Raw genomic sequence first — 25,212 nt, forward strand, 5'->3', positions numbered from 1 at the left:
TTCTTATTATATTAGTATAAATCTTCTTGCATAACATTAGCTGCACTAGTGCAACACCTGTTATGAGTCTGGCCTTAATTTTGTGGGTTAAATTTTTTACTGTCCACATGCAATAATGTGGACTGGATACTAGGCCATTCCTTCCAGAAGTATGTCTGGAAACTTCAACCTCACCTCAACTCAACAAAAGGGGAAAAGAAGAATCAGATGAGACCATGAGGCTTTACTGAGGTCACTGAACACATGCAACAAAACGCTTCCAGAATCATTTCCACGGCAAAGAGGCAGATCACAATCTCTCCCAAAACGTCTAATGCTGCTGTGGGGGAAACCACAGATGTAATCTTTCACGCTCGTCCCAGGAGAAAAAACATTTTCCCCGCTTTAGGCAACATCGTTCAAGCCGAAGGGGTCCCCTGCTGCTGGGTTTCATCACAATTTCACTCGGCCTCCCACAGAGAGAATAACAACCCCACAGGTATGATATCATGATTTTACAGATAGTACATTATATATGCCTTAGTAATGAAATCACTTTTGTACTGATTTGTGTGAGATTTTTGCAAGAAAAATATATCATTGACATTGATGTTTCCAAAAAGAACTGCTTTGAGCATGACAATAAAAAGAGGTATATTCATATTCCTCTTACATTTTGGCAACCCACATGCTAAAGTCACGTCACAAGATTTAAAGGCAATGCATCTAAAACCTTTTTATATCTAAAATTTAGTATCAGTTGTTAAAGAATTTTAAAAACTAGACAAACAAGTCAAAGGGCCAATTAAAATTTAAACATTCCTCCAGATGTGGTTTCCAACTATGAAATATATTTCTATGATTGATTAATGAAAACAAGCTTCAAATTTGAAGAATAAGTCATTATTTAACTGAGCAACATTAAAATCATAGCCAAAATACCAACACGTCAAGGTTTTGCAGAAGACAAGAAAATTACTTGAGAGAGAGAAACTGTCATACTGAGCAGTTACAGTAGTTAAATTAGATTAAAAAAAAAATTTAAACCTCACTGTATTTTTTGGATCACTTTATCTAGCTGTTTTGCCAGCTCATATTAGTACTATGACCAGACTACATTTTTTAAGTGTAGGAGAATATTACATCAAATATAAACAATCCAGACAGAGTTCTTTTATATTGAAAGGGAGTGTTCACCTCACCAAAATTGTTGTTTGTGTTTAGAAGTGAAAAAACAAACAAATACCTATTAATACTAGGTCACAACTGAGTCATAAGCTTCTCTTTCAACAGGCACAGTAAAAACCCTGCTGAGATAATTCATCCCAGACATTACAACAGAAGAGAACACTAAACAAATATCAACATTTACAGAAAAAAGGTCATATTGCCCAAAGTATGTGCAATTAGGGGTGTTTAGTCTTTTGTAAAAGTACCAAAATGCTTTAAGTAGACCAAAAAAAGTGAATAAAAACACAGTTCTTGTTTAATTCAGTCTTAAAATCTCATTATTTTATCTTAGACCACTTTCTATTCACACTGTTTTTTTTTTGTGGAACCTAGCCCACTTAAATATTATTGTACTTTTCATCATTATATTGATCATTTCAGTACAAATAAAGCAAAGTCCTAATAACCTTGTTATACAATTCTGTTTTTGTGTCTGTTCCAAACAGATATCAGGGAAAAGCAAACTAAACCATGAAACCATCACAGATTTTGACTATACTATCTCTGTATTTGCTCTCTGGAGCTCTGGTACTTTCTCAAGAGTTTGAACAGGATTATAACGATTACGACATAGATGACAACACTTTGCCTGAAGTTCCCCGACTTTCTGTAACTCAACAACCTGATTACGATGCCCAAATAATGTATTCATACGAATGTGCCAGAGAGTGTTTCTGCCCCTCATCCTATCCATTTGCCATGTATTGCGACGACCGAGAACTCAAGGCGGTTCCCAACATCCCAAGACACGTCCGCCACTTGTACATTCAGCATAACGACATAGAAGAGATAACTTCAAAGCCTTTCATTAATGCCTCATCCCTGAGGGAAATCAATTTCAGCTACAATAAGCTGGAGTCATCTAAGGTGGATAAAGATGTCTTCAGTATACTCAAAGAACTCATTCAGTTACACCTTGAGCATAATAATCTGGAAGACATCCCTTCTCCTCTGCCAAAAACCCTTAAAAGGCTTAATTTGAGCTTCAATAAAATTTCAAAGATACCGGCTGACGCTACACGAGAGCTTACGAAACTTACAGTGCTGGATTTGTGCAACAACAGACTAACAGATGCTGGTATTAAAGGAAAGATCCTATCTGGCACAAAGAGCCTCATGCAAATCAACATGTGCAACAATAAGCTCAAGTCCATGCCAATAGACCTTCCAGAATCGATCCAGCAGATATCACTGGAAAACAACTCAATATCCTCCATACCCGAGGGCTACTTTAAGAAGACTCCCAATCTGTTGTCCCTACGCATGTCACACAATAAACTCAAATCCGTTGCATACACTGCCTTCAACTTGTCCAAACTGATGGAGCTCCATTTGGGCCATAACCAGCTCTCCAAACCGTTTTTTGTTCCCAGGACCTTGGAACATCTGTATCTAAATCACAATGACTTTAAAGGTACAAATGTAGAATAAAGCATGATGGTTTATTCAAGAAATGACAGTCATACCCTAACTTAATTAAAAAAAATGCTATTCTAAAAACACATTAGAAACTGATTGAACTGCTCTACTGCAGTGTTCTCCAACCCTTTATCAAATCTATTCTAATAACGACATATGCTAAACTGACTTCTTGTCTCTTTGCAGATCTGAATATCTCTCTAATGTGTCCATCGCTGGACTTTGCCAACCCTAACATGCTGACCTACATTCGTCTCGACAACAATAAGCTGAGAGGACCAGTGGACTACTACGCTTACAGATGTTTCCCAAGGCTGAAAATGATATTTTATGGCAACCAAAGGAAGGATGATGAAGATGACTCTGAGCCCAAAAAATATGAAAAACCCGACCGACCAAAAAGGCCTGGGGCAACAAGGCTATCGACATAGATTTTTGAGATGTGTCATACATAGTCAACAAACCAAACTATACTTTATTCAAAGTATAGGAATAAAACAGGACTTACGATTTAAATATAATTAAACATACATATATTAGTGACTTTGAACATTCCATTCCTTGCTGCTTGAACATTCTATTTGATTTTCTGCATGCATGTGTATGCTTTGAAGGCTCTCAATCTGCATAAATTTAATTGCTATTTACGGAAAGTTCTGATTCAAAGTTTGCTTTGTTTTGCACAATGTCACTTTTGTCTCCATTAATACAGTAAAAAGCATTTATCTACATTAGTACATTGCACTGCAATGCATGTAAATGTAATAAATAACAAAGCTACTCTTTTTCTGCAAAATTAAATCAGAAAAAGCGAGAGTGTAAAATTCTACTGAAGCTTAAAAGTGTAGGATTCAGCATAAAGCAAAAAAAAAAAAAAAAAAAAAAAAAAAAAAACAATACAGCAATGGTATTGCATGCAAATATAATGATAGAACATTAGTTTACTGGAATAAACACACCAAGAAAAGTGAAATGCAATACATCACCATAATCACAAACAAATCCAGCTGTTTTCTGTTAAACACACTGTACAGTCATGGCCAAAAGTATTGGCAGACATATACATTTTCGTGTTTTGCAAAGTCTCCTGCTTTAGTTTTTGTGGTATTGATTCACATTGTTCCCAGATGATTGTGCAGAGTGATCAGATGCATTTTAATAATTACACAAAGCTTCATTGGCCAGAAAAATGAACTTTATCACAAAAACCCAAATTTCACCTTTTTGGAACTGGCACAAAATGACCAGCTAACAAAATTTCACAAATCAAATCATCAGCACATGGGAAAGTGTGAACAAGTACTAGTCAGGTAAATCACTTCAATCATTCTGACTGGATTATAAAAGCAGACTGATTAGATCACCATCAGTCAGGATTTGGCCCTGAAGCTGATATCCAGCATGCCAGAGCGAATTGCGGAGGTTTTGCATATATTTTTGCCAATAAAAGCCTTTACACTTATGAAAAGCTTATCATTGTTTTCCAATATACCATAAGCTGCAACCTCATGGACCCTAATAATCTGTCTGTAATAGGAATGGACATTTTTCAAAATTATTGTATTTCAATATTTGGGCTCATAATAAATGAATATTCAAATATGAGTTTAATTAAATTATGTTTACAGAGAAAGACTTTGGGCCCTATCATACACCCAGCGCAATGTGGTTCCAGGCATGACGCAAGTGTTTTTTGCTAGTTTCAGTCCAACGTAGTCATCATCTTCACGTCCTGTGCCACATTGTTTAAATAGCAAATGCATTTGTGCACAATTGTACGCCCATTGGCGTGCTGGTCTCAAAGCGAAGTGTGTTCAGGTGCATTGTTAGCGCGTTACAATTTTTTTTAAGCAACTGAAATAGACTGCACCATTTACATTTAACTGAAGTCAATGGAGTAATATTTGTTTTGTTATTTAAAAAGTGTGTTAGTAATGTACCTATAGTCTATGTAGGTGCACAACATGTGTACCAAATATTAAAAATAAAAGGATTACAATGTAAAAGATTATTATTGTATGCATGAAGATAAAAATGTTTTGGTGGAATCCGGCTTTTCCCATAGATGGTCTGCTCACACACTTTAACCTCACACACGAGCAGACCCGTTTCCTCACTATAGACACGTTCAATTTTTCTGCTTGCAAATTGCGCTATGTAAATAGCCAATCCGCCATGGCACGAGCACAACTGCCATTTAAATGGAATGGGAGATTAGACTCTGATTGGTTTATTGCACATTACGTCCAAAACGCACATGACTCATTAAGAGAATAGGGACAACCCTTTTAGACCATACGCCGGGTGCGCCGAGCATTTTTTCTGTCCTTAAACTAGCAAAAGTGGACTAAGACATGCCCTAAGTGCACTTGGCTGTGACCTTAGACCATGCACTTAGATCATTAAAATATGGCCCATTATTTTTCAATCAAAGTTTTTGTCACCATTCTAAACAAGCTTATGATTAAGCAAAATACACAACATGTTTTTTGAGGTTTGCTTTTAGCAACAATATGTTTAAACAAAAAAATATAAAGAACAAAAGCATTTAAGCTAGGAAAAAACGCTAATAAAGCAGACTGCCCTATTTATCGTACAGAATGTACATATACACTTGAGAGTCGACACATGGTTATCGTGTTCCTATTGTTTCTCATGTTCATGTTGAGAAGAGCAATAATATCCATATGCTCGGGTGTAAGTTGGCTCCAGAGTCTGATATAGGTATAGAAATAGGTTGACTGCAGAGAAAAGGCGCTACACTGACACAGACTTTGCAGGGACACAAAGATAACAGAGCTACGTTTCTTACAGCACTTTTCTGTTCTTAAACCACCGTCTCCTTCAGTGGAAACATATGTAGCATCTGATATCATTTTGCCATCAGATAAGTTATCTTCTCGGCTCACTCGAGGGTACAGCTGTGCTCACCTGCAGTTGTGAATGCAGTGATGGAAAACTCTCTTTCCTCGTTCGACTGGTGTTTGGATTTCATGTGATTGCTCATTGTGGTGGTAATATTATGATAACTCAGTTTAATTAATTAATTTGATCAATATTAATTCCATTTTGTAAGATCATTTAGTGATCAAATACAATCAACTTTTTAACATGCTCCAAAGCGCCATCCAGTGCATTTAGTTATAACTGTGAGTTTTAGTTTGCGTGCTTGGGATTTATCAGTGATTCACTGCATTTACGGCCAGCAAAGCATCATGTATTAAAATTCTAATTGTATTTTTATTTTTTGAATATTCGACTATTCGTGCACACCCCTAGTTTGTAATCGGACTAGCACAGTCAGAACAAACAGTCACATGCAACCACGTCAATCAGAATGAATCCAATATAAATTTCATTTGGTTTGAAAGAGGTGGTTACATGAATTGAAAACTGCAACTGGAAAGTTTTGTGCATGTGCAATGATGTGAAAATGGCGCAAAGACACAGGACGCATGGAACAAGCTGTTGTTGTCGAAGTGTCATGACTGTTGTTGTCATTTTAAATTCTCCTTCTAGTCATTCGTCTGTGAAGTGCTGTAGGACAACGTCCCAACAGTCCTTGCTTCAGACTCTCATCGACAGATGCCTTGTTTTGGGTGTGAAAACAGGCTTTTTACTGCTTGATAAATACAAGAAGCATGGCACAAAGCTTAATGTGCTCATCATCTCCTAGTCAGAACCTGAAATAGATAAACATTAAGTCTGCTTTTTAAAACAAAAAAGAAGCAATGGTAGGAGGATGCTAGTAAGTGGAAACAGCGGGAAACTCTGTATATTTGTGCAGTGTGCGCATGTCAAAACATCAATTCCGATTTGAAGCTTGTAACATAAATGCGCACTTCAACCCTATCAGTTTATTTAGCAATCATTCACACTATGTTCAGATTCATCAATCAGAATGATTTAATTCCGATTGAAACAAAAAGTGTCCATGTAAATATATAGAAACTTGTGAAAAAAATAATATACAAATACTGATGCAAACTTTGCAAAACAAAATTTATCTCACAGCCAATACTTTTGGCCATGGCTGTAATGCCATTTTTGGCCGCTATACTTTAAAGACTCACTAAATGGCAGCATTTATTGGAAAACGATAGATATTAAAAAACGATAACTGAGTTTAAAGTGTGAATATCAAAAACTATTATTTATCAAAATCATTGGTCAAATAAATTGTTCAAATCAATTATTGGTCAATCTCTACTAATTATATAGAGCTTCCGTGACCAACTACCGTTCACAAGCCATGACCAATCAATAATGAAAATGTGTAGTTGTGCACATTCTTACACTCCAGGTCTTTCATGTGGATGGGTTACGTTTAAATATTTAGAATCCTCCAAATCAAGTCATGTGGTGAAGAAACCACCCTGGCGGAGAAATGTACCACAGAGGATCAGCATTGTAAAAACATTTCTAAGTATTTGGCCCCTTTCCTAGTACTGTAAATTTTTACAGGTTGGCATAATTGCTAACACACCTGTAATGTTATTCATTCTCAATTTCCATCTCTTTCTCTCAAATTTCCATGTTTATTTCAAAGGGCCGAGGCGCCTTTCGTCTTGTCTTCATGTACAAAAATGAGAGTAAAACAGTCACATGTTTCCTATTAAACATGTTTTTTCTTCACCTTGATCTTCAAGTGTCTGCTTTATAGAGGAGTTCTGTTTCTCCTTTATAATCCATTTTATGTTTTTAATAAAATGCATCTAGGCAAACCTGTAAATTACACAAAACAGACTGAAAATGTTTAATCACAGTTTGAGACGCATAGCAATGGACAACTAAAATCAACGAATTTGGAAAATCAGACATTATCTATCCTAATGTCCTTCCATATATCCCAATTACCATTGTCCTCCAATTGTCTTGTTACAAATTCCTGCAAATATAAACAAAACAAACTGACTGTAAAATGTTATCAAAACTGGAAGTCTTAGGATCCCACATGAAGCAAAATGTAAAATGGACAATGTCGCAAAGCTATAGAGAATACACAACTTTAATCAAACATGTTACCATTGTCCTCCAATTGTCTTGCTTCTCTGAGAAATTTAAAGATTAATTAGGCACAGAGCTAAGAGCCAAACATGCCTCAATATTCCTAGAGATAAAATTCTGAGCTACAAATCTCCAAAGCAAAACTAACAGTCCTTTTCATTGCCTTCTGCTCTCTTTTACAAAGTATTTTTTTTCCAGAGGACCACAAACATGGCCAAAACCTGCAGGCGACACAGTGGTCGGATCAGCTCAGATGGGAATGCGAAGGGTTAAGGTCTGTTCCATAAACTCCCACTTAAGGATCTCCTCTGGCAGCCTGTGGTGGGGCTTAAAATCCTGATTTGACAGATCACATTTTACTCACAGGCACCAAGAAAATAGCCAACCACTGCCTGCACTGCGCTTCTGCTCTTTAACGTGGCAGAACACATCCCAGTCTTCAGATACAATGGGGACAAGGCTGAGAATGCTTATTTCAGCAGTCATATTGGCATCATGGGTGCTCTCAGCATCTGGTGCACACTACCACTCTCACAGGCATCACAGACTGGAGGATGTAGCACTTACTGGGGAAAGCGATGTAAGGGCACAGAGGAATAAGGTAAACTTTGTGTTTTTATTCCATGATTAATTGTTATCTTCTGTATAGACAGAATATTTAGAAATGGGTTTGCTTTTGTCTACTGCTTGTCCAATTTAATGTATTTTGTTTAGTTTAACTGAGTGTGCTTGTTCCCACTAAATCATTATATATTTAAACCATATAGCACACATTAAATGTAATACAATGTTTTAACTATAAAATAGTTTAGAATAATAATATACTTAAAAATTACCTACAATAAATGTTTCACATATATATACATATATACATATATATATATATATATATATATATATATAAATAAAGTTAATTAAACTGTCCAAAATATTTATACAATTGATTAACAGATCTCTGTATATATACACACACACATATATATATATATAATATACATATATAATATAATATACACACACACATATATATATAAAACACACATATAGCTATATAAAAATGAGAACATAATATAAATATAGCATTATATAAATAAAAAAATGATAAACAATTATTTTAAAAGGTACTTTTATAAAGTATCCAAAATATTTACACAACTAATTAACAGGTCACTGATTAAGATTATTAATGAATTTACAGCACTGTAATTGATTTTTTTTTTTTAAATCAATGATTAGCGATAATTTTTGCTTCAATTCATATTGTATTAAAGATTTAACTAAAGATTTAAAATAACAGCACACATTAAAAGGGTTTCATCTGTTAAATTTCCACCATGAAGTCGGATTACTTCCATACACTGATGGTTTTGAAACCAGTCAGTTTTTAAAAAAAAAAAAAAACTAATTGAGAGTCCGCTCCAAATCAGAGACGGACTCAACAGCTGCCCGGCACTGTGTGGAAGCTCTCTGATTAGTCAGCAATCTGTTCTGGAGGATTTCCCTCAGGCTCACATTCTCCCACCCACAGCTTCACACTAACTCATGGGGTCAGACACTGACAGGGTGATTTAACATATGCCTGAGGGCACACAGGTCCAGACAGACACTCGTATCCAAGAGCATCGTCCAAACAAGCTGAAGGAGATAACAGTTTTTTTTCATGAATAGAATGTAAATGGAAAGGTTTACCCAAAAATGAAGTTAACATAATTTACTCACCCTTATCTAGAGCTGCACAGTTAATTGTTAAAAAAATCTCAATTCAAACACACACACTTTCTTATTACTAAATGACAATGATTCGGCTATGTCTATTAAACCTTTAACAAGCCGATCACAGCAGAACATTTAAATCTACGTTTCCACTGTTTTTAGGTATGAAACAGCTTTACAAACAGCCTTTTCAATCACACAGTATCATTATTTCTGTGTTATAATAAATCAAACTGTAACAGAAAGTACTGGGATAAATGTTTATAGTTTGGATATAAACACTGATGTCTATGATAGCGATCAAAATTGAGTAAATCACTTTTTAAAAGTAACTTGATGCTTTAAATATTGCATAAATTACATCGTTACATAAGTAGGGAAAACAAGTGACTGTTAAAAAATAATTTGTCACTGAATCAATCATTCAAGAGATTTGTTCAAAAACACTGATTCATCCAATAATAAACAAATGAAGTCTTTGAGTGAGTCATTGAATCATTCATCAAACCATTTTTTTAAAAATAATTAATTCAAAATAAATAACTTTTTTTAAATAGACTGCAGCAATTAACAAATGACGTGTTATTTTGTTGTTTTATTTGTCTTTTCAGAATGGTGGGAGAATGGTGATCTCTATTTTAAGCAAACAAACAAACAAACAAAATCACGATTCTCAATTTATCCAGAATTGTGCAGAATACTCATGTTATTGCGAACCCGTATTACGAACTTTCTTTAGCCTATGAAAGAAAAAAATACATGTTTTCCATGCATTCATAACAAACAGGGATTGAAGCTTTCAAGATTCAAAAAGGATGCAAAAGTGCCTTAAAAGGGACGTAAAAGTAATCCATTCATGTGCTATATCCCAAGCTATACAAGAGCTTTCTGTGATGGAAAGAACCAAATTCAAGTCATTATTCACTGAAAATCTTGACATTTGTTCTAGCTGTCCTTGGCACATGGAAAAGTAGCCATGTTTTCGAGTACTTTTTTTAAATAGACTGCAGCAATTAACAAATGACGTGTTATTTTGTTGTTTTATTTGTCTTTTCAGAATGGTGGGAGAATGGTGATCTCTATTTTAAGCAAACAAACAAACAAACAAAATCACGATTCTCAATTTATCCAGAATTGTGCAGAATACTCATGTTATTGCGAACCCGTATTACGAACTTTCTTTAGCCTATGAAAGAAAAAAATACATGTTTTCCATGCATTCATAACAAACAGGGATTGAAGCTTTCAAGATTCAAAAAGGATGCAAAAGTGCCTTAAAAGGGACGTAAAAGTAATCCATTCATGTGCTATATCCCAAGCTATACAAGAGCTTTCTGTGATGGAAAGAACCAAATTCAAGTCATTATTCACTGAAAATCTTGACATTTGTTCTAGCTGTCCTTGGCACATGGAAAAGTAGCCATGTTTTCGAGTACTTTTTTTAAATAGACTGCAGCAATTAACAAATGACGTGTTATTTTGTTGTTTTATTTGTCTTTTCAGAATGGTGGGAGAATGGTGATCTCTATTTTAAGCAAACAAACAAACAAACAAAATCACGATTCTCAATTTATCCAGAATTGTGCAGAATACTCATGTTATTGCGAACCCGTATTACGAACTTTCTTTAGCCTATGAAAGAAAAAAATACATGTTTTCCATGCATTCATAACAAACAGGGATTGAAGCTTTCAAGATTCAAAAAGGATGCAAAAGTGCCTTAAAAGGGACGTAAAAGTAATCCATTCATGTGCTATATCCCAAGCTATACAAGAGCTTTCTGTGATGGAAAGAACCAAATTCAAGTCATTATTCACTGAAAATCTTGACATTTGTTCTAGCTGTCCTTGGCACATGGAAAAGTAGCCATGTTTTCGAGTATTCATTGACTCAATCTGATCGCAATGGTTCACTGAGGGGAATATTGTCAGTGAATAACAAAAGCTATCGAAAGGACTTAGAATGAAGTCATATGGACCCTATTTTTAAAGCTTAAAGTATGTAGTTATCCTTCATTTTCTCCTTTTGTGTTTTACCGAAGAAAGTCATACAGGTTTGGAATGACATGACAAGAGAATGCAAATTTTGAGCGAACTTTAACTCAATGCAAAGACCGGGAGGCTTCTAAAAACATTGTCTAAAGATAGTAATTATTGTTGGTTAACCTGAATGTGGCATCTTTGTCAACCAAATGTACCAACCAATAAAGTCATTTTACAGAGAGCGACAGATGGCGACTACGACAACAGCACTCCTCTGCCTGCTGACACCCCAGAAGACTCCAGTCTAATGCCGCCTGGGGGAGACGCTTCAGGTAATGAATGTCTGACGTTTGGTCAACTGTTTGAAGGGAATGAGTAATGGGCTCTTTTTAAAAGACCACATGTCACTCACAAGAGCCCTTACTGTAGATTTTGTTTGTTCATGAGCTATGTCTTTGTCAGTAGGAAGTGGTAATGAAAAGAAGCAATGAGTATTTGCCCATCCACCAAGTTTTATTAACTTGTCTGTTTTGAATAAAAACTTGTACATGTTCCAGACCTTCCAACTTGTCTACTCTGTGTGTGTCTAACTGGATCGGTCTACTGTGAGGAGGTCGACCCAGATATGACGTCAGTGCCTGCTCTGCCCAAGGAGACAAACTACCTCTATGCTCGGTACAACAAGATAAAAAAGATAACAGCCAAAGATTTCGGAGATATTGGTGAGTTCTTCCTGACTTGACTTGCTCTGGCATTCTCGTAGTCCACCCTTTACTAATGGGAGAACAAATACAATTCTTCAGGACAGGATAAGGGATTACCCTCAAGGAGAGCAGGAGACAAACAGCTGCTTTTCAGAAATAACCCAGAGGTCCATTTCATCCAAAAGATTTCCAAATGTTAAGGGACATGATATATGAACTGCAATGTGATCACAAGAGATTGCAAGCTTTTCCGTTGAATAAAAGACATCGATCACATTTCTGAACCACGATGTCCTGCAAAGAATGTGTGTTGACAAAAATGTGGACATGTGGTAAACTACTCTGTTTGCAGAAGTGCAACATGGGTACAAAAAAAAGTTAACTAGAGGGAGCAGTCAATGTTTAAAGCGCTTTTGGGGGACTCATGCATCAAAGGCTTTCAAAACACTATAATATCAGCCCACAAACCAAAATCACCAGAAAACCACACTTTGCTAAAAAACAGAATTGTGCAAACCTAAAGTTTTCAAGATTATTTGTTAAATATATAGGATATGCATAGTGGATGCTAATGAAACACTCATTAATAGGTTACTTTGGACAGCACAAAAAAAACAAAAAACAAATTACAGTAAGTACGAAAAAACTAAACACATGGGTAGCAGGAGTGTAATACCTGAGTCAAAATGTCTAGGTGTCTAACGTGATGCTTAACACTGAAGTTATCAATTGAATGCTCTTCTGTACATTTCCATTCATCTACTGTAGTGACTCTGAAGAGAATCGACTTCACTGGAAACATCATTTCTGAGATTGAAGATGGTGCATTTGCTAAGCTCACCATGTTAGAGGAACTCTCGCTAGCCGAAAACCAGCTGGTCAAGCTACCAATGCTACCAACAAAATTAATCTCCTTCAATGCTAATCACAACAAACTCAGGACCAAAGGAATCAAGGCAAATGCTTTCAAGGTAACGAGCCAAGAATTTTTAATAGGCCTATTTCAAATACATTGTTCCAAACTACCAAGCGACATACAACCTTTTGTTTTTGTGTTTGCTGCTTTTCTAAATATTCTGAAGTCTTTTTTTAAAGGGCTAAACTCATTCCCAGAAAAAAAACCCCAACCAAATTACTTTGAGCAAGACAAAAACAGTCCTATTTGTTAATGTTTTAACATTTTGCACTCCAGAACTGACTAAAAACTTTTGATCTTCTTTGTTTACAGAAATTAAACAAACTGACACATTTGTATCTTGCTCACAATGAACTGGAGGCCGTTCCTCTCATTCCAGAGACTGTCCGGACACTTCACCTTCAGGTAATAAAGTAGAACAAGTCTTCTGGGCATAAATCATACAAGAAAAAATACAAAACGTAAATATAAAAAAACACAACGTCTTAAAACAACTCTAGCCTCATCTGTTGCTTTGTTTACAGAACAATAACATTTCGTCCTTGACTGTGGACACCTTCTGCAAAGCTAACAACACTTACTACATCCGTCCCAACATGAACGAGATCCGTATGGATGGAAATCCTGTCATCCTCGGCCAGTACCCCAACAGTTTCATATGCCTGCAGTCTCTGCCAATTGGGCGATATCAATGAAAACAGAATCAAAGGTACAACGCAGTGTGAAGTCCTTGGATAGCCAATGATGATGACTAAAACCGAGAAGGAAAAGTCATTCAATCTCCTGGTGCCTGTGCACAATTGAGTGCACAAAAGGTTAATACCATGAGAATCTGTACTATATATCTAATTATGTAACAGCTGCCCAAACACTTAGATTTCCTCTTGATACTGACTTTGTAGATGAACCTGAAACACAAGAATATCTTTATATCCTTTGTAAATAACCACTGGAGGCTACTGCTTAGTAAAATGTGAGATCATGAACAGCAGCAGTGAAGCTTCTAGTATTCCTCAGAACTCTGTGAATTTCTGTGAGTACTTTCTAGTACTGTTAAAATGTCTTTCCTTGGTTGAAATTAAGATGCCTGCTAAGTTAATTAGGGGGCAAGGAACCCATTCCAAGTTCCAAGACGCTGGTCTTTCCCAACTGACCTTTTCATTAATTGTTTGAATATTATTTATATGCTAAATTTGTAATTACTACCTATGTGTGAATTAAACATGAATAGACTGTACAGTAAAACAATGTATGAAATCAACATATGTTCACTTTAGTTGTTCAAATACATTTTTTTTCTAAAAACGTGTGACTACTTTGCCTTAATCTTTTATAACAGCTATACCAGGCTGCAGTTAAAGAAAAAAGAAAAAAAACCCCAAAACAACTGTCTGCAAATTTCAAACCAATCAAGCCCAAAGATTGTGCACAAAGAAAGTTCTGGAAAAAGTGGGGTAATATTGTTCCATTTTACTGGCCAAATTGGCAGCCATTACAGCACAATGGTCCCAGCAAATAATGGAATGTTTTTCATACTGCCTCAGAAGCTTCATTCCCAAACTTTCACTGCCATTGAGTCTTGGAATTTGTTCCCAATCTGACATTCAGCAATCTCAGCAATCTTTCTCATTCTTATGAAAGTCTTATGATACATGTACACATTAGAGACAGCAGAGTAAGTCCAACTATAAAAGAAAACCTCACAAGAAGAGAAATAAAAGTACAGAACTTTGTTATTCCAGATATAATCTTTTCCTCAAATGAGGTAAATACATTTTTGTATTGGATAGATGTTGATGCAAATAATCATATTCTTTCTTGAATAAGAAACTTATTATATTATTATTATTATTTATACCCATTTCCATTTCAAAATACTTTTCCAGACTCAAATGTCCAAACCTCTCTGTAGATTACTTTACATAAAGCATTAATACAGCATTACTTTCAGCATTATATTTGTTATAAAGTACAACCATCTGTAAATATTTTAGTTTTTTCATTGGTTTTCTCAAAGTGATAATATGCGCTGAAAAGAAAACACTTTATAACCTGCATATAATAACCTCTGACACATCACATTTTATACTGTAAATGCGGTTTGATGTTGCACAATCGCCATATAGCAAAGTACAGTCTGATTAAGTTGATTGTTTGCTTCTTTATCTGTCGTTGGTTTGAGTGGCATTTGGGTAAACAATCTTTTAGAGAAGTTTAAAAGAGACCTGTTAAAGACAAACAGTTTTGCGTAATGAAAATGCATGCCTTCAATTCATTCGTGTCTGACAATCACTAGAGGAGGATCGCTAAACTTTTGCCATGAAAACTCTAGGTTACGTGAGCAACTTATTCACTGCTTCTATTGCTGGTTACCTGAAAGTGCTGAAATGTTTGACGCCTCTCCTCACATTTCTCAGAGAACGTCCTCAAGGTCCTGAAGAACAAGAGAAGATCTTTTGTGTCCTCAACTCTGCAAACAAGACAGTATTGTAACATTAATATCCCAGAACACCCAACACTGTATTGGTTCCTTTGGTAAATTATACATTCTAATTAAAGGTTTAGACTTTCTTTAACTACTTGATGAAAAACTTGACAGGAAAATTCAGCATACAATATAGAAGGATAAACTGTGTATTTGTGTTTAATCCCCTTCATAGGCTGACGTAACGAGACATTTTGAGATTTTCCATAGATTTACCAGGGGCCCAAAAACTGTGGCACAGGACACAACTTTCCATGACTCTTGAGTCTTGTCTGTGAAAACCCAATGTTGTAATGAGTGATGGAAAAATGGTAAGTCTCTGAAAACTAAATGGATCCACTCCAAGAGTAAAAGACAGCAGCTTAATGAGAAGAGTTGGAGAAAAAGCTCCCTGAGAATATCTAAACACCAGACAATTAATGTTTGCCTTACAGTTTTTGGATCTGAGTGAGCTGAAAGTTTACAAACATTAATCAGGCAACTGGTTTGATTGACGTCTAACACTGTTTAAATAAAACCACAGACAAATCACCCTCATTTTTTATGGTGGCCAATTTCAGATTTGTTGATTGGGGACCTTGAATCTGTAAAAGTAATTTTTAAGATTTCCTAGAATGCTAACCGTTTAAGTTCAACAGACTAAACATACTGGAATGCCAGAATCACTCCACAGACCGATTAACGGCAAATCAATGTTTGGCTCCTTTGGATAATTTCACTGAAGTTGTCCCTTTAGTTTTTCCTTATTTTCCCGTTTATGCCGCCAAGGACCTGTGGCATGAAATCTTGTACTAAGTACAAGAATACGTAATATGTTAGTTGCATAGGTTCCAAATGAGCTTCATCTCAAACTTCACACTTAATGTTGTTGTCAAAAATCAAAACATCAACAATGGAATAAACAACAATATCAAACACAGCTATAGAGGACACAGTAATGATAATACAAAAAAATAAAGGTTAATCACTCTAAAACTGTATCCACAGACATGCCTGAATCCACTTATGTACCTGACCACAAGAGTGCTCAAAAAATTCTTCTTAAGTTTACATGGGCCATAATGGCTATAAAATGCGTCTTCCTGAGACGCTGAGACAACTCAGACTTATGCGAGAATCATTATCTCCAGTATTTTTCCGACTCTCTCATGCCAGGACAGACTCTCAGACCAGACAATATAATCCAGATGTACATTCAGCGACCAGGATGCTGGCTGCACTTTAAAAAAAGGACCCAAACAAACCGCCGCCAAAACAGCAGCATTACTTCAAACTGTAATTTGTCATCTCAAAAAAAAAAAAAAAAAATCCTGTGACCAAGTGGAACAACTGTAGGAGATATCTTTATAGTCATGTCTTTATAAAGCAAAACTCTAAAATGGAATCAAATTCATTGGTAATTAAAATGTTTAAGTGTAACACGTTTTTATCAAGTAATATAATGTAGATTAAGAGATCTACAGTTGTAACCAGAGGGTTGTTGGTTTAAAAAAGGATTTGAACGGTCAACTACCATGACATGAAAGGACATGAAAGGATAAACTTAGCAGGATAAAAAGTTGACCACAAACATGAATCTTCCCTATTGGAAGCTGCAGGTTCAAACCTCAGCTCTCTTTTCAAGTATATTGTAAGAATGCTGTACAACACATAATCTGAATAACTTAACCTTCTAATTATCCCAGCTGTATTCTCTGTGAAAGGCTGGATACATCAACATCAAAAGGTGTGATTTTAATGGGAAGTGTTGTACTGTAATTGTCCAAGTAATGATAGGAGACAGAGCTCTACTTTCAGTCCACAGTAATGTTAACAACAGGTAATCCAACTAAATTCTCCTAGGGCAACAATGGCTTTCATCCCTCAGGTCTTTGGTGGAGTTGCCTGTGAAGACTGTCCTGTCTCACACAGCCCAGTGTGGCCTTCAGGTGGTCCACATGTTTACTTTTCACAGTGCACACACTGTGGCGTGCAGTTGGCTGTCATTGACTTGCTGGTGCCATTTGTTGACAGTTTAATGAGCGGGACATGTTACGGACCGTCAACACAGCACTTTTAAACATTAAATCCACACATCATTATGTTGGGCGCAGCGTTCTTCTGAACTCAAATGACTGTACCTCATTATAGCACCAGCAAAGTAACTGACTATAGTTTAGAAAGAGTGATTACTCCACCAACATAAACTAATCCTGCTTTCATACTGCTCTGTAGGAGCTTTATCACAAAAATAGAACAGAACAAAATGAATGGAACACAACAGGAAAATAGAATACAACAGAACGGAATTCAACAGAGCATGAGAAAAGAACATAAAAGAATACAGCAACATAAAACAATAGAATAGAAAAATGCAGAAAAAATAAAATACAATAGAACTGAAAAGAGCAGAAAAGATCATAACAGAGCAGAAAGAGAATAGAACACAACAGAATACAATGGAAAGCAGAAAAGCCCAGAACACATGTGTAAATGCTGGGTTAAAAACAACCCAAGTTGGGTTGAAAATGGACAAACCCAGTGGGTTAAATGTTTAACCCAACTAATGTTTAAAAATACTGTATGGCTGGCTTAATTGAAAATTGTGTCATTAATTACTCTACCTCATGTCGTTCCACACCCGTAAGACCTTCGTTCATCTTCGGAACACAAATTAAGATATTTTTGATGAAATCCCATGGCTCAGTGAGGTCTGCATTGACAGCAAGACAATTAACACTTTCAAACGCCCAGAAAGCTACTAAAGACGTATTTAAAACAGTTCATGTGACTACAGTGATTCAACCTTAATGTTATGAAGCAACAAGAATACTTTTTGTGCACCAAAAAAACAAAATAACGACTTTATTCAACAATATCTAGTGATGGGCGAAAAAAAAAATTCATAAAGCTTCAAAGCCTCATGAAGCATTGTTTTGAAATCGCCCATCACTAGATATTGTTGAATAAAGTTGTTATTTTGTTTTTTTGGTGCACAAAAAGTATTCGACGCTTCATAACATTAAGGTTGAACCACGGTAGTCACATGAACAGTTTTAAATACGTCTTTAGTAGCTTTCTGGGCATCTGAAAGAGTTAAAGGATTAGTTCACTTTCAAATAAAACTTTCCTGATCATTTACTCACCCCCATTTCATTCAAGATGTTCATGTCTTTCTTTCTTCAGTCGAAAAGAAATTAAGGTTTTTGATGCAAACATTCCAGGATTATTCTCCTTATAGTGGACTTCAGTGGCCTCCAAACGGTTAAAGGTCAAAATGACAGTTTCAGTGCAGCTTCAAAGGGCTTTAAACGATACCAGACGAGGAATAAGAGTCTTATCTAGTGAAAGCTCTTTGAAGCTGCACTAAAACTGTAATTTTGACCTTCAACCGTTTTGAGGCCATTGAAGTCCACTATATAGAGAAAAATCCTGGAAAAAATCCTGGAATCTTGGATGACATGGGGGTGAGTAAATGATCAGTAAAGTTTTTTTGAAAGTGAACTAATCCTTTAATTGTTTTGCTGGCAATGCAGGCCTCACAGAGCCATCGGATTTTATGAAAAATATCTTAACTTGTGTTCCAAAGAAGAATGAAGGTCTTACAGGTGTGGAATGACATGAGGGTGAGTAATTAATGACAGAATTTTCATTTTTGGGTGAACTAACCCTTTAAAATGAACCCAAAATAGGTTGGAAATTAAAACTAAGATCTAATTACTAGAGGTAACAATAATTAATGAAAGGTAAAAATGTATTAAGCAATTTAAACAACCCAGTTGCTGGGTTTGTCCGTTTTCAACCCAACTTGGGTTGTTTTTACCAGTGCAGAATAGAAAAGAACAGAATCGAACAAAGCAGGGGAAAAAAATACAACAGATAACAGTAGAACAGAAGAAAATTCAATAGGACAGAATAGAGCAAAACAGAACATAAAACAGTTAAACAGAATTCAATAAAATAAACAACAGAATAGAACAGAACAGAACAATGTAGAAAACAGTTCAACAGAACAGAACAGGATAAAATTGAATCTTCCACAAGGGGAGAAAGATGCAGCTACCACAGATACGGACCACATGCCTAATGATCAGAAACGTTTATTTGTTCATTTGGTCTGGATGATGAATAAACAAATCCTTCAGCTGCAAGTATAACAAAAACCCTCAACACACATAAACAATGCCCTTATTTGTCTAAAGATGGAATATTTTTCGTGGATATGTGGTATTTTTTGTTCGAATGCCGCATCATATGAAAGATTCTCAAGAGTACATCGCCGTCAGTCAATCTGCCGGAGGTGGGATCTAACCTGATCTCGCAACACTTGTGTAAATGAGAAAATCAGATCTCTGCGGTAACTGTCCCACATTGTGTTAACAACAGATGGTCAGGGTTCACTCAGCATCCTGCTAATGAGCCATTTATTTCCCTTGTATGGAGTTTTGTTTGGATTTGTATCTTTTTACAAGACCAACATGAAGCAGAACGTTCTTCTATGGTGTCTGGGAATTCACTTGTCTGATGTTTACTTACACTGTAGGCTTTATGTTGTGTAACCTATTGTTACACAACCTGAATTTAATCCAAATGGGATTTCTGTTGATTCAATCATGCAAACAAGCCAACATTGTTTGAAGGGTACAAATTATTCATGGAATCTGCTTACCTTTAAAAATAATTAAATATACAAACACACCAATGATATTAAGCAGTTACCAATCATCACTTTACCTGGACACAAATGCAGAGAAATCTTTAAATTCAACACCATCCACAACAATATTGAGCTCTGTAACTCTCCTGAGAAGAGCATCACCCTCCTGTAAAAAGATACAGAGAGTTAAACATGATCAAAAATAATCTCTTTAGCCTTCAATTGGTCTGCATTTATGCATTTAACTGTCACAAGACTGATATTTTTTGTTGTGAAGACTGTATCATGAATCTGCTTTCACTTCTTTATGTGCTTTAAACCAGTGTTTCTCAACCAGGGGTCCGTGGACCCCTAGTGGTCCTTGATGTAATGCCAGGGGGTCCTTATAAAATATCTGAATATGAATATTTGTATATTTTGACATTTGACATGTTCCCATAAAAGAAGATATTAATATGTACAATATAACTGACGATATGACTGAATATTGGACAAGTCAACTAACGTAGTAGTAAATTATACTTGATTGCACTCATCACAAAGACATTAATGATACCAATGAGCCAACATTATTCTGGGGTCCTTGAGGACTTCAGAGTCACAAATTGATCTTGCCACAAGCTGCCAGTTTAAAATAAATCAGAATTTTTAAGAGTGCCAATCAACCACCAAACAACAATTCTGTTCTGAATGATTTAATGCAAAAGTGTAAATGTTTGCGCTAAGGAAATGCCTCAAAGATATGTATTTATGCTCGTCATGAAGATTTCAGAGAAGCAAGAACTAGTAAAACTATAAATGCCGAGTCTAATCCATTGAAGAGACATTTTTAAGAACTACTGCACAAATCTCTGATGTTTAAATAACAATGTCACGGTCAAAATGGAGACAAGCTGCCCTCTAGTGTTGAGTATAAAAATAAAAATTTACAGGCTTCAACACTGGTTGTAAAAATCTAACCATGAAGTGGATGTTTGTTACTTAACCACATTTTCTGAAGACAAACTGGTGGTTGACAATGCAAATCATGTCAAGATGGTGATCCCTTGCCTCACTTCTCCTCAACAAGCCATATGTGATTTGAGGCATCATATAGACAATGCAGGAAAAGTGTAATACTTTATTAGTGGTTTGATTTATGAGCTTTAGCAAGCACCACTTATAATTAGAGAATAAAAACAAATAGTAACTGATCTACAGCATCTTAAAATTTACTTTGTAAATGCTAAGGCCAGGGCCTGGTTGTAAAACCCACCAAAATATAAAACAAATTATCACTAAGTATTTTTTAAAGGGAATCCCTGGTGTTAAGACTTGTATGGCTTAATATAACGTAAATGATGTCTCTTACTGAAATATGTAGGGGAGAGTGGGGTGATTTGTGCCAGGGGGGAAGTAGTTCCACCCATTGTTTCTGAAAAACCATAGAAGAAATTGGCCATGTGACCACATAATTTTGAAAAGCCATCTATTTTACTCATCCTCCAAAGAAGAGAGACACACATGGCATGAGAGGAAAGCACATTTTAGCTAAAAAAAAACAGTTTTTTCCCTTTCAAAGTAAAATTTCTATGATCAAGGTTTTTTGATTGTAGTGTCTGAACAATTATAGACAAGTTTGAAAACATTTCACACATGTTTTAGTGCTTTAGCAGGCTACACAATGAGTCTATACAGTTAGTATGATGTTAGCTCTTAACTGCTGGATCATGCTAGTTTTTCAAACTTGTGGGTCCAGGGTGATTGGTGCCAGAGGGCTTGGGTTAATTTGTGCCAGTGGCACAACTCACCTCCACGTATGATTATTTTTATTAAAACATATTATTAATTTGTAATTGTACATTGTACTCTTACATTTTAGCAGTTAAACTATGTGACATTCTTGATTTCAGACCAAAACCCATCATGCCACACACTTATAAAACAGCACTTTCTGAAGATCATGAAACGGTCCAATGTTGTGCAAAAGGCATGAAAACAACTAATATTGTGTGAAACTGAATGGAGATTATCGAATTATCATAAGATGTATGAGTGATTTAGAGTACAGAAGAACTCCGTCAAATAAAGGCTTATTAATGAAAGTTCCTGTCAACAAAAAATTAATTGTATTAAAAGGGCAGCTATAAAAAAAGCCAGTGTTTAACAGCAAACAGGTATTTTCATCTTCAGAAAGATCTTTCTTCCTCCTCATTTTGCATGAAAACCGTGACTTGCTTAATAATGTGGAACAACCTCTAAGTAGGGTTTCCATAGACCTGACAAATTATTTTGTCTGAGATTGATACAAGTTATCTAAAAAGACATGGATAAATAAACAAACAAACATTTTCTTAAGAAAAACTAAAATCTGAATGTTTATTCTACTGAAATCTTACTGATATGTCACTTGCATAATAATGTGGAACGTGGCGTATTCTTATATGTTATTCTTATAATTGAGAGACAGCGTTCTATGTATGTCAACAGGCATCTATTGCCAAAGCCTTTTTGCCTGAAATGATTCACAAATATCACATATTGTGTATTTAAGTTCTTTGTGTTTTCCCAAAAACTACAAAATATGACTTAGCCTATTCCAACAGTTTAATAGGGTGACAATATCTAAATAAACCTTAAATGAGTAATTTTGTATTGAATTTGTCTTGCTTTCATATGGCATTACAGTTCATAACATTAAAATGCTCTGTTTTACTTCAGAAATGACTGGCACAAATTACCCCTACGTATTCTCCCCAAAGGCACAACTTACCCCGCACCAGGGGCAAGTTGTGCCACGAGACCACTTTTTTTCCAAAAGCTATATTTCTGAAACAATTTATTTCAGATCCAAAGTTATTGTTCTCAGGGATGCACCACATCCTGAAATATATGTACATTCTTAAGTTGAAGGCATTACTGCCATGGCCTCACTTTAAAGTCACTTTGAGTAAAAACTGGCACAACTCACCCCACTTTCCCCTAGTAGAAAACCCATGAAAGATTTACATTATTTAAAAAATCCATGACATATTTGGACAACGGGCGGCGCCGTTTTGTTTGCGTTCTATGTCGGTGACGCCAAATGGTGTAACTCACTGCTCTACTGACACTGTCATATTGCTAATTTTAACACAACACAACTCGTAATATAATATACGATGCCACATTGTGCAGATTTTGGTTGTAATTTTCAGTCGATGAGCGTCAAGAGAAGCGATTTAAGTCTTTACTGCTTTACTAGCGATAAGAGGAGAAAAGAATAGGAAGTTGTGCAGAATGTGGACGAATAAAACTTACTACCTGCATCTTTGTTCTCTTCACTTTAGCCTTGATGACTGAGGCTTTTTATCTGTATGTTTTGGTGCAACTTTAATATAGTAACACGTACAGGTCTTAATATTCACGGGATTCCTTTTAAAACACGATCAGCCTTTTCAACTTGAGCCAGAGCGCAAGAAACATGAAAACATTGAAGATGCAATGTCTCTGTGGCTATTCGAACTACTGACGTTTGATTGACGTGTTAAAATCGTCTGATCACCTGAATGCATACACACAGTTAAACATGCTGAGAAGATGCTACTGTTTATGCAGACACAGATATCTCATGCATCACAGCATACTCGCTTTGAAGCAGTCTGTCTCGATCGAGATGTGTTATAGGCTTACCAGTCTCCACGACAGGCGTGGCATTTGGTTAAAGCATACACTTATGTCCATCGGCAACTGTAAGCTCTTTCAGCTGTGGTCTACTCAAAGACTCAAAGGCACCAGGGCTTGTGAAGAGAACAAAAACGCACATCTTTAGGAAGTTTTATTCGTCCACATTCTTCACAACTTCCCATTCTTTTCTCCTCTTATCGCTAGTAAAGCAGTAAAGACTTACATCGCTTCTCTTGTGGCTCATCGACTTAAAAATACAACCAAAAGCTGCACAATGTGGCATCGTATATTATATTCTGAGTTGTGTTGCGTTAAAAATAGTAATATGACAGTGTCAGTAGAGCAGTGAGTGCAACTATTTGACGTCATCGACACCGAACGCAAAAAAATTGTCCAAATTGGTCCAAATATGTCATGGATTTTTTTTAAATAACGTAAATCTTTCAAGGGTTTTCTACTACATATTTCAGTAAGAGACATAATTTACGTTACATTAAGCCATACAAGTCTTAACACCAGGGGTTCCCTTTAACGGATGCAGGGCTGTGCATGTCTCAAGTTCTAAAGTAGGGATCGAATTATGATTAATCGTTTGCAAAATAAAAGTCTGTGTTTACGTAATATATGTGTGTTCTGTGTAAAATAATTATGTATATATAAATACAGACACATACATGTATATATTAAAGAAAAATGTTAGATTTTTTTATTATACAAAATTTATATGTAATATAAAATATATAAAGTATATAAAATATATAAAAATATATAATATATATATATATAAAGATATATATTTATTTAAACATACATATATTTCTCAAATTTATACATGTATGTGTGTGTATTTATATATACATAATTATTATACACAGAACACACACATATATTACTTAAACAGACTTTTATTTTGCAAACAATTAATCGCGATTAATCGTTGCACATCCCTATTCTAAAGTATGCAAACTTTAAACACTCATCTGACAGGAGGAATATTTCTAATACCCCGCTTTGCGAAGATTTATTCACTTTGCATGCATTTTGAAAGGGTAGTTTAATTTGATGAAATAATACTTGTGTTAATACTATTAGGAGCAGGCATAAATACTTTGTACCTGAATCTCAATCACAGCAAATTCAACCTGGAACAACAGTACACTGCAGTGACCTGCAAGTCTGAGCTGCTGTACAAGTTTTCTTTCACCTGAAGAGACAACAGAAGTTAATAACACTTTAATATTTTGTATTTCAGAGCAAAATTTCAAAATATGCCTGCACAACTGACAAGTTAATCTCACTTTTGTGTAGCGTCTTCACAAAACACTCATTGAGAGCAATCTCGTTGATTTCCGTCTGTCGTCTGAGGTCTTTTTCCAGCTCCCTGATTTCTGTGTTGAGTTTTGAAAGAGCGTGTTTATGTGCTCCTCCACCTCCCCTTTCCTCACAGACTGACTTTCTGGAAAAGAAATAAAAGTGTTGAAACTTTTATTTTGTCC

General features: G+C 35.6%; 3 protein-coding genes across 4 annotated transcripts in view; 2 read left to right on the forward strand and 1 right to left on the reverse strand.

Annotated features, from left to right (window-relative positions):
• Window positions 1-25,212, reverse strand: part of cenpp (centromere protein P) — a 55,240-nt gene that overhangs the window by 29,080 nt on the left and 948 nt on the right. The window contains exons 3-6 of the mRNA XM_067396450.1: window positions 25,015-25,172; window positions 24,832-24,920; window positions 20,149-20,237; window positions 15,324-15,420 (exon numbers count right to left, since the gene is read on the reverse strand). Coding sequence (XP_067252551.1) covers window positions 15,324-15,420; window positions 20,149-20,237; window positions 24,832-24,920; window positions 25,015-25,172 — 433 coding nt within the window. The remainder of the gene's footprint in view (window positions 1-15,323; window positions 15,421-20,148; window positions 20,238-24,831; window positions 24,921-25,014; window positions 25,173-25,212) is intronic.
• Window positions 338-3,059, forward strand: omd (osteomodulin). Its single transcript, XM_067398894.1, has 3 exons — window positions 338-478; window positions 1,656-2,623; window positions 2,815-3,059. Exons 2-3 carry the CDS (start codon window positions 1,681-1,683, stop codon window positions 3,057-3,059), a joined length of 1,188 nt encoding a protein of 395 aa, XP_067254995.1. The 5' UTR covers window positions 338-478; window positions 1,656-1,680.
• On the forward strand, window positions 8,019-14,306 carry ogna (osteoglycin, paralog a). 2 transcript variants are annotated; one of them, XM_067398803.1, is made up of 7 exons: window positions 8,019-8,236; window positions 11,569-11,662; window positions 11,888-12,052; window positions 12,803-13,005; window positions 13,263-13,355; window positions 13,475-13,659; window positions 14,290-14,306. In XM_067398803.1, the coding sequence occupies exons 1-6, from the start codon at window positions 8,084-8,086 to the stop codon at window positions 13,643-13,645; spliced, it is 879 nt and encodes a 292-aa protein (XP_067254904.1). In that variant the 5' UTR covers window positions 8,019-8,083; the 3' UTR covers window positions 13,646-13,659; window positions 14,290-14,306. The 2 variants fall into 2 exon arrangements, with proteins under 2 accessions (XP_067254904.1, XP_067254903.1); XM_067398802.1 differs by lacking the exon at window positions 14,290-14,306 and having other exon boundaries at window positions 13,475-14,262.

This window comes from Chanodichthys erythropterus, chromosome 10, assembly GCF_024489055.1.
Source record: "Chanodichthys erythropterus isolate Z2021 chromosome 10, ASM2448905v1, whole genome shotgun sequence".
NCBI lineage: Eukaryota > Metazoa > Chordata > Actinopteri > Cypriniformes > Xenocyprididae > Chanodichthys > Chanodichthys erythropterus.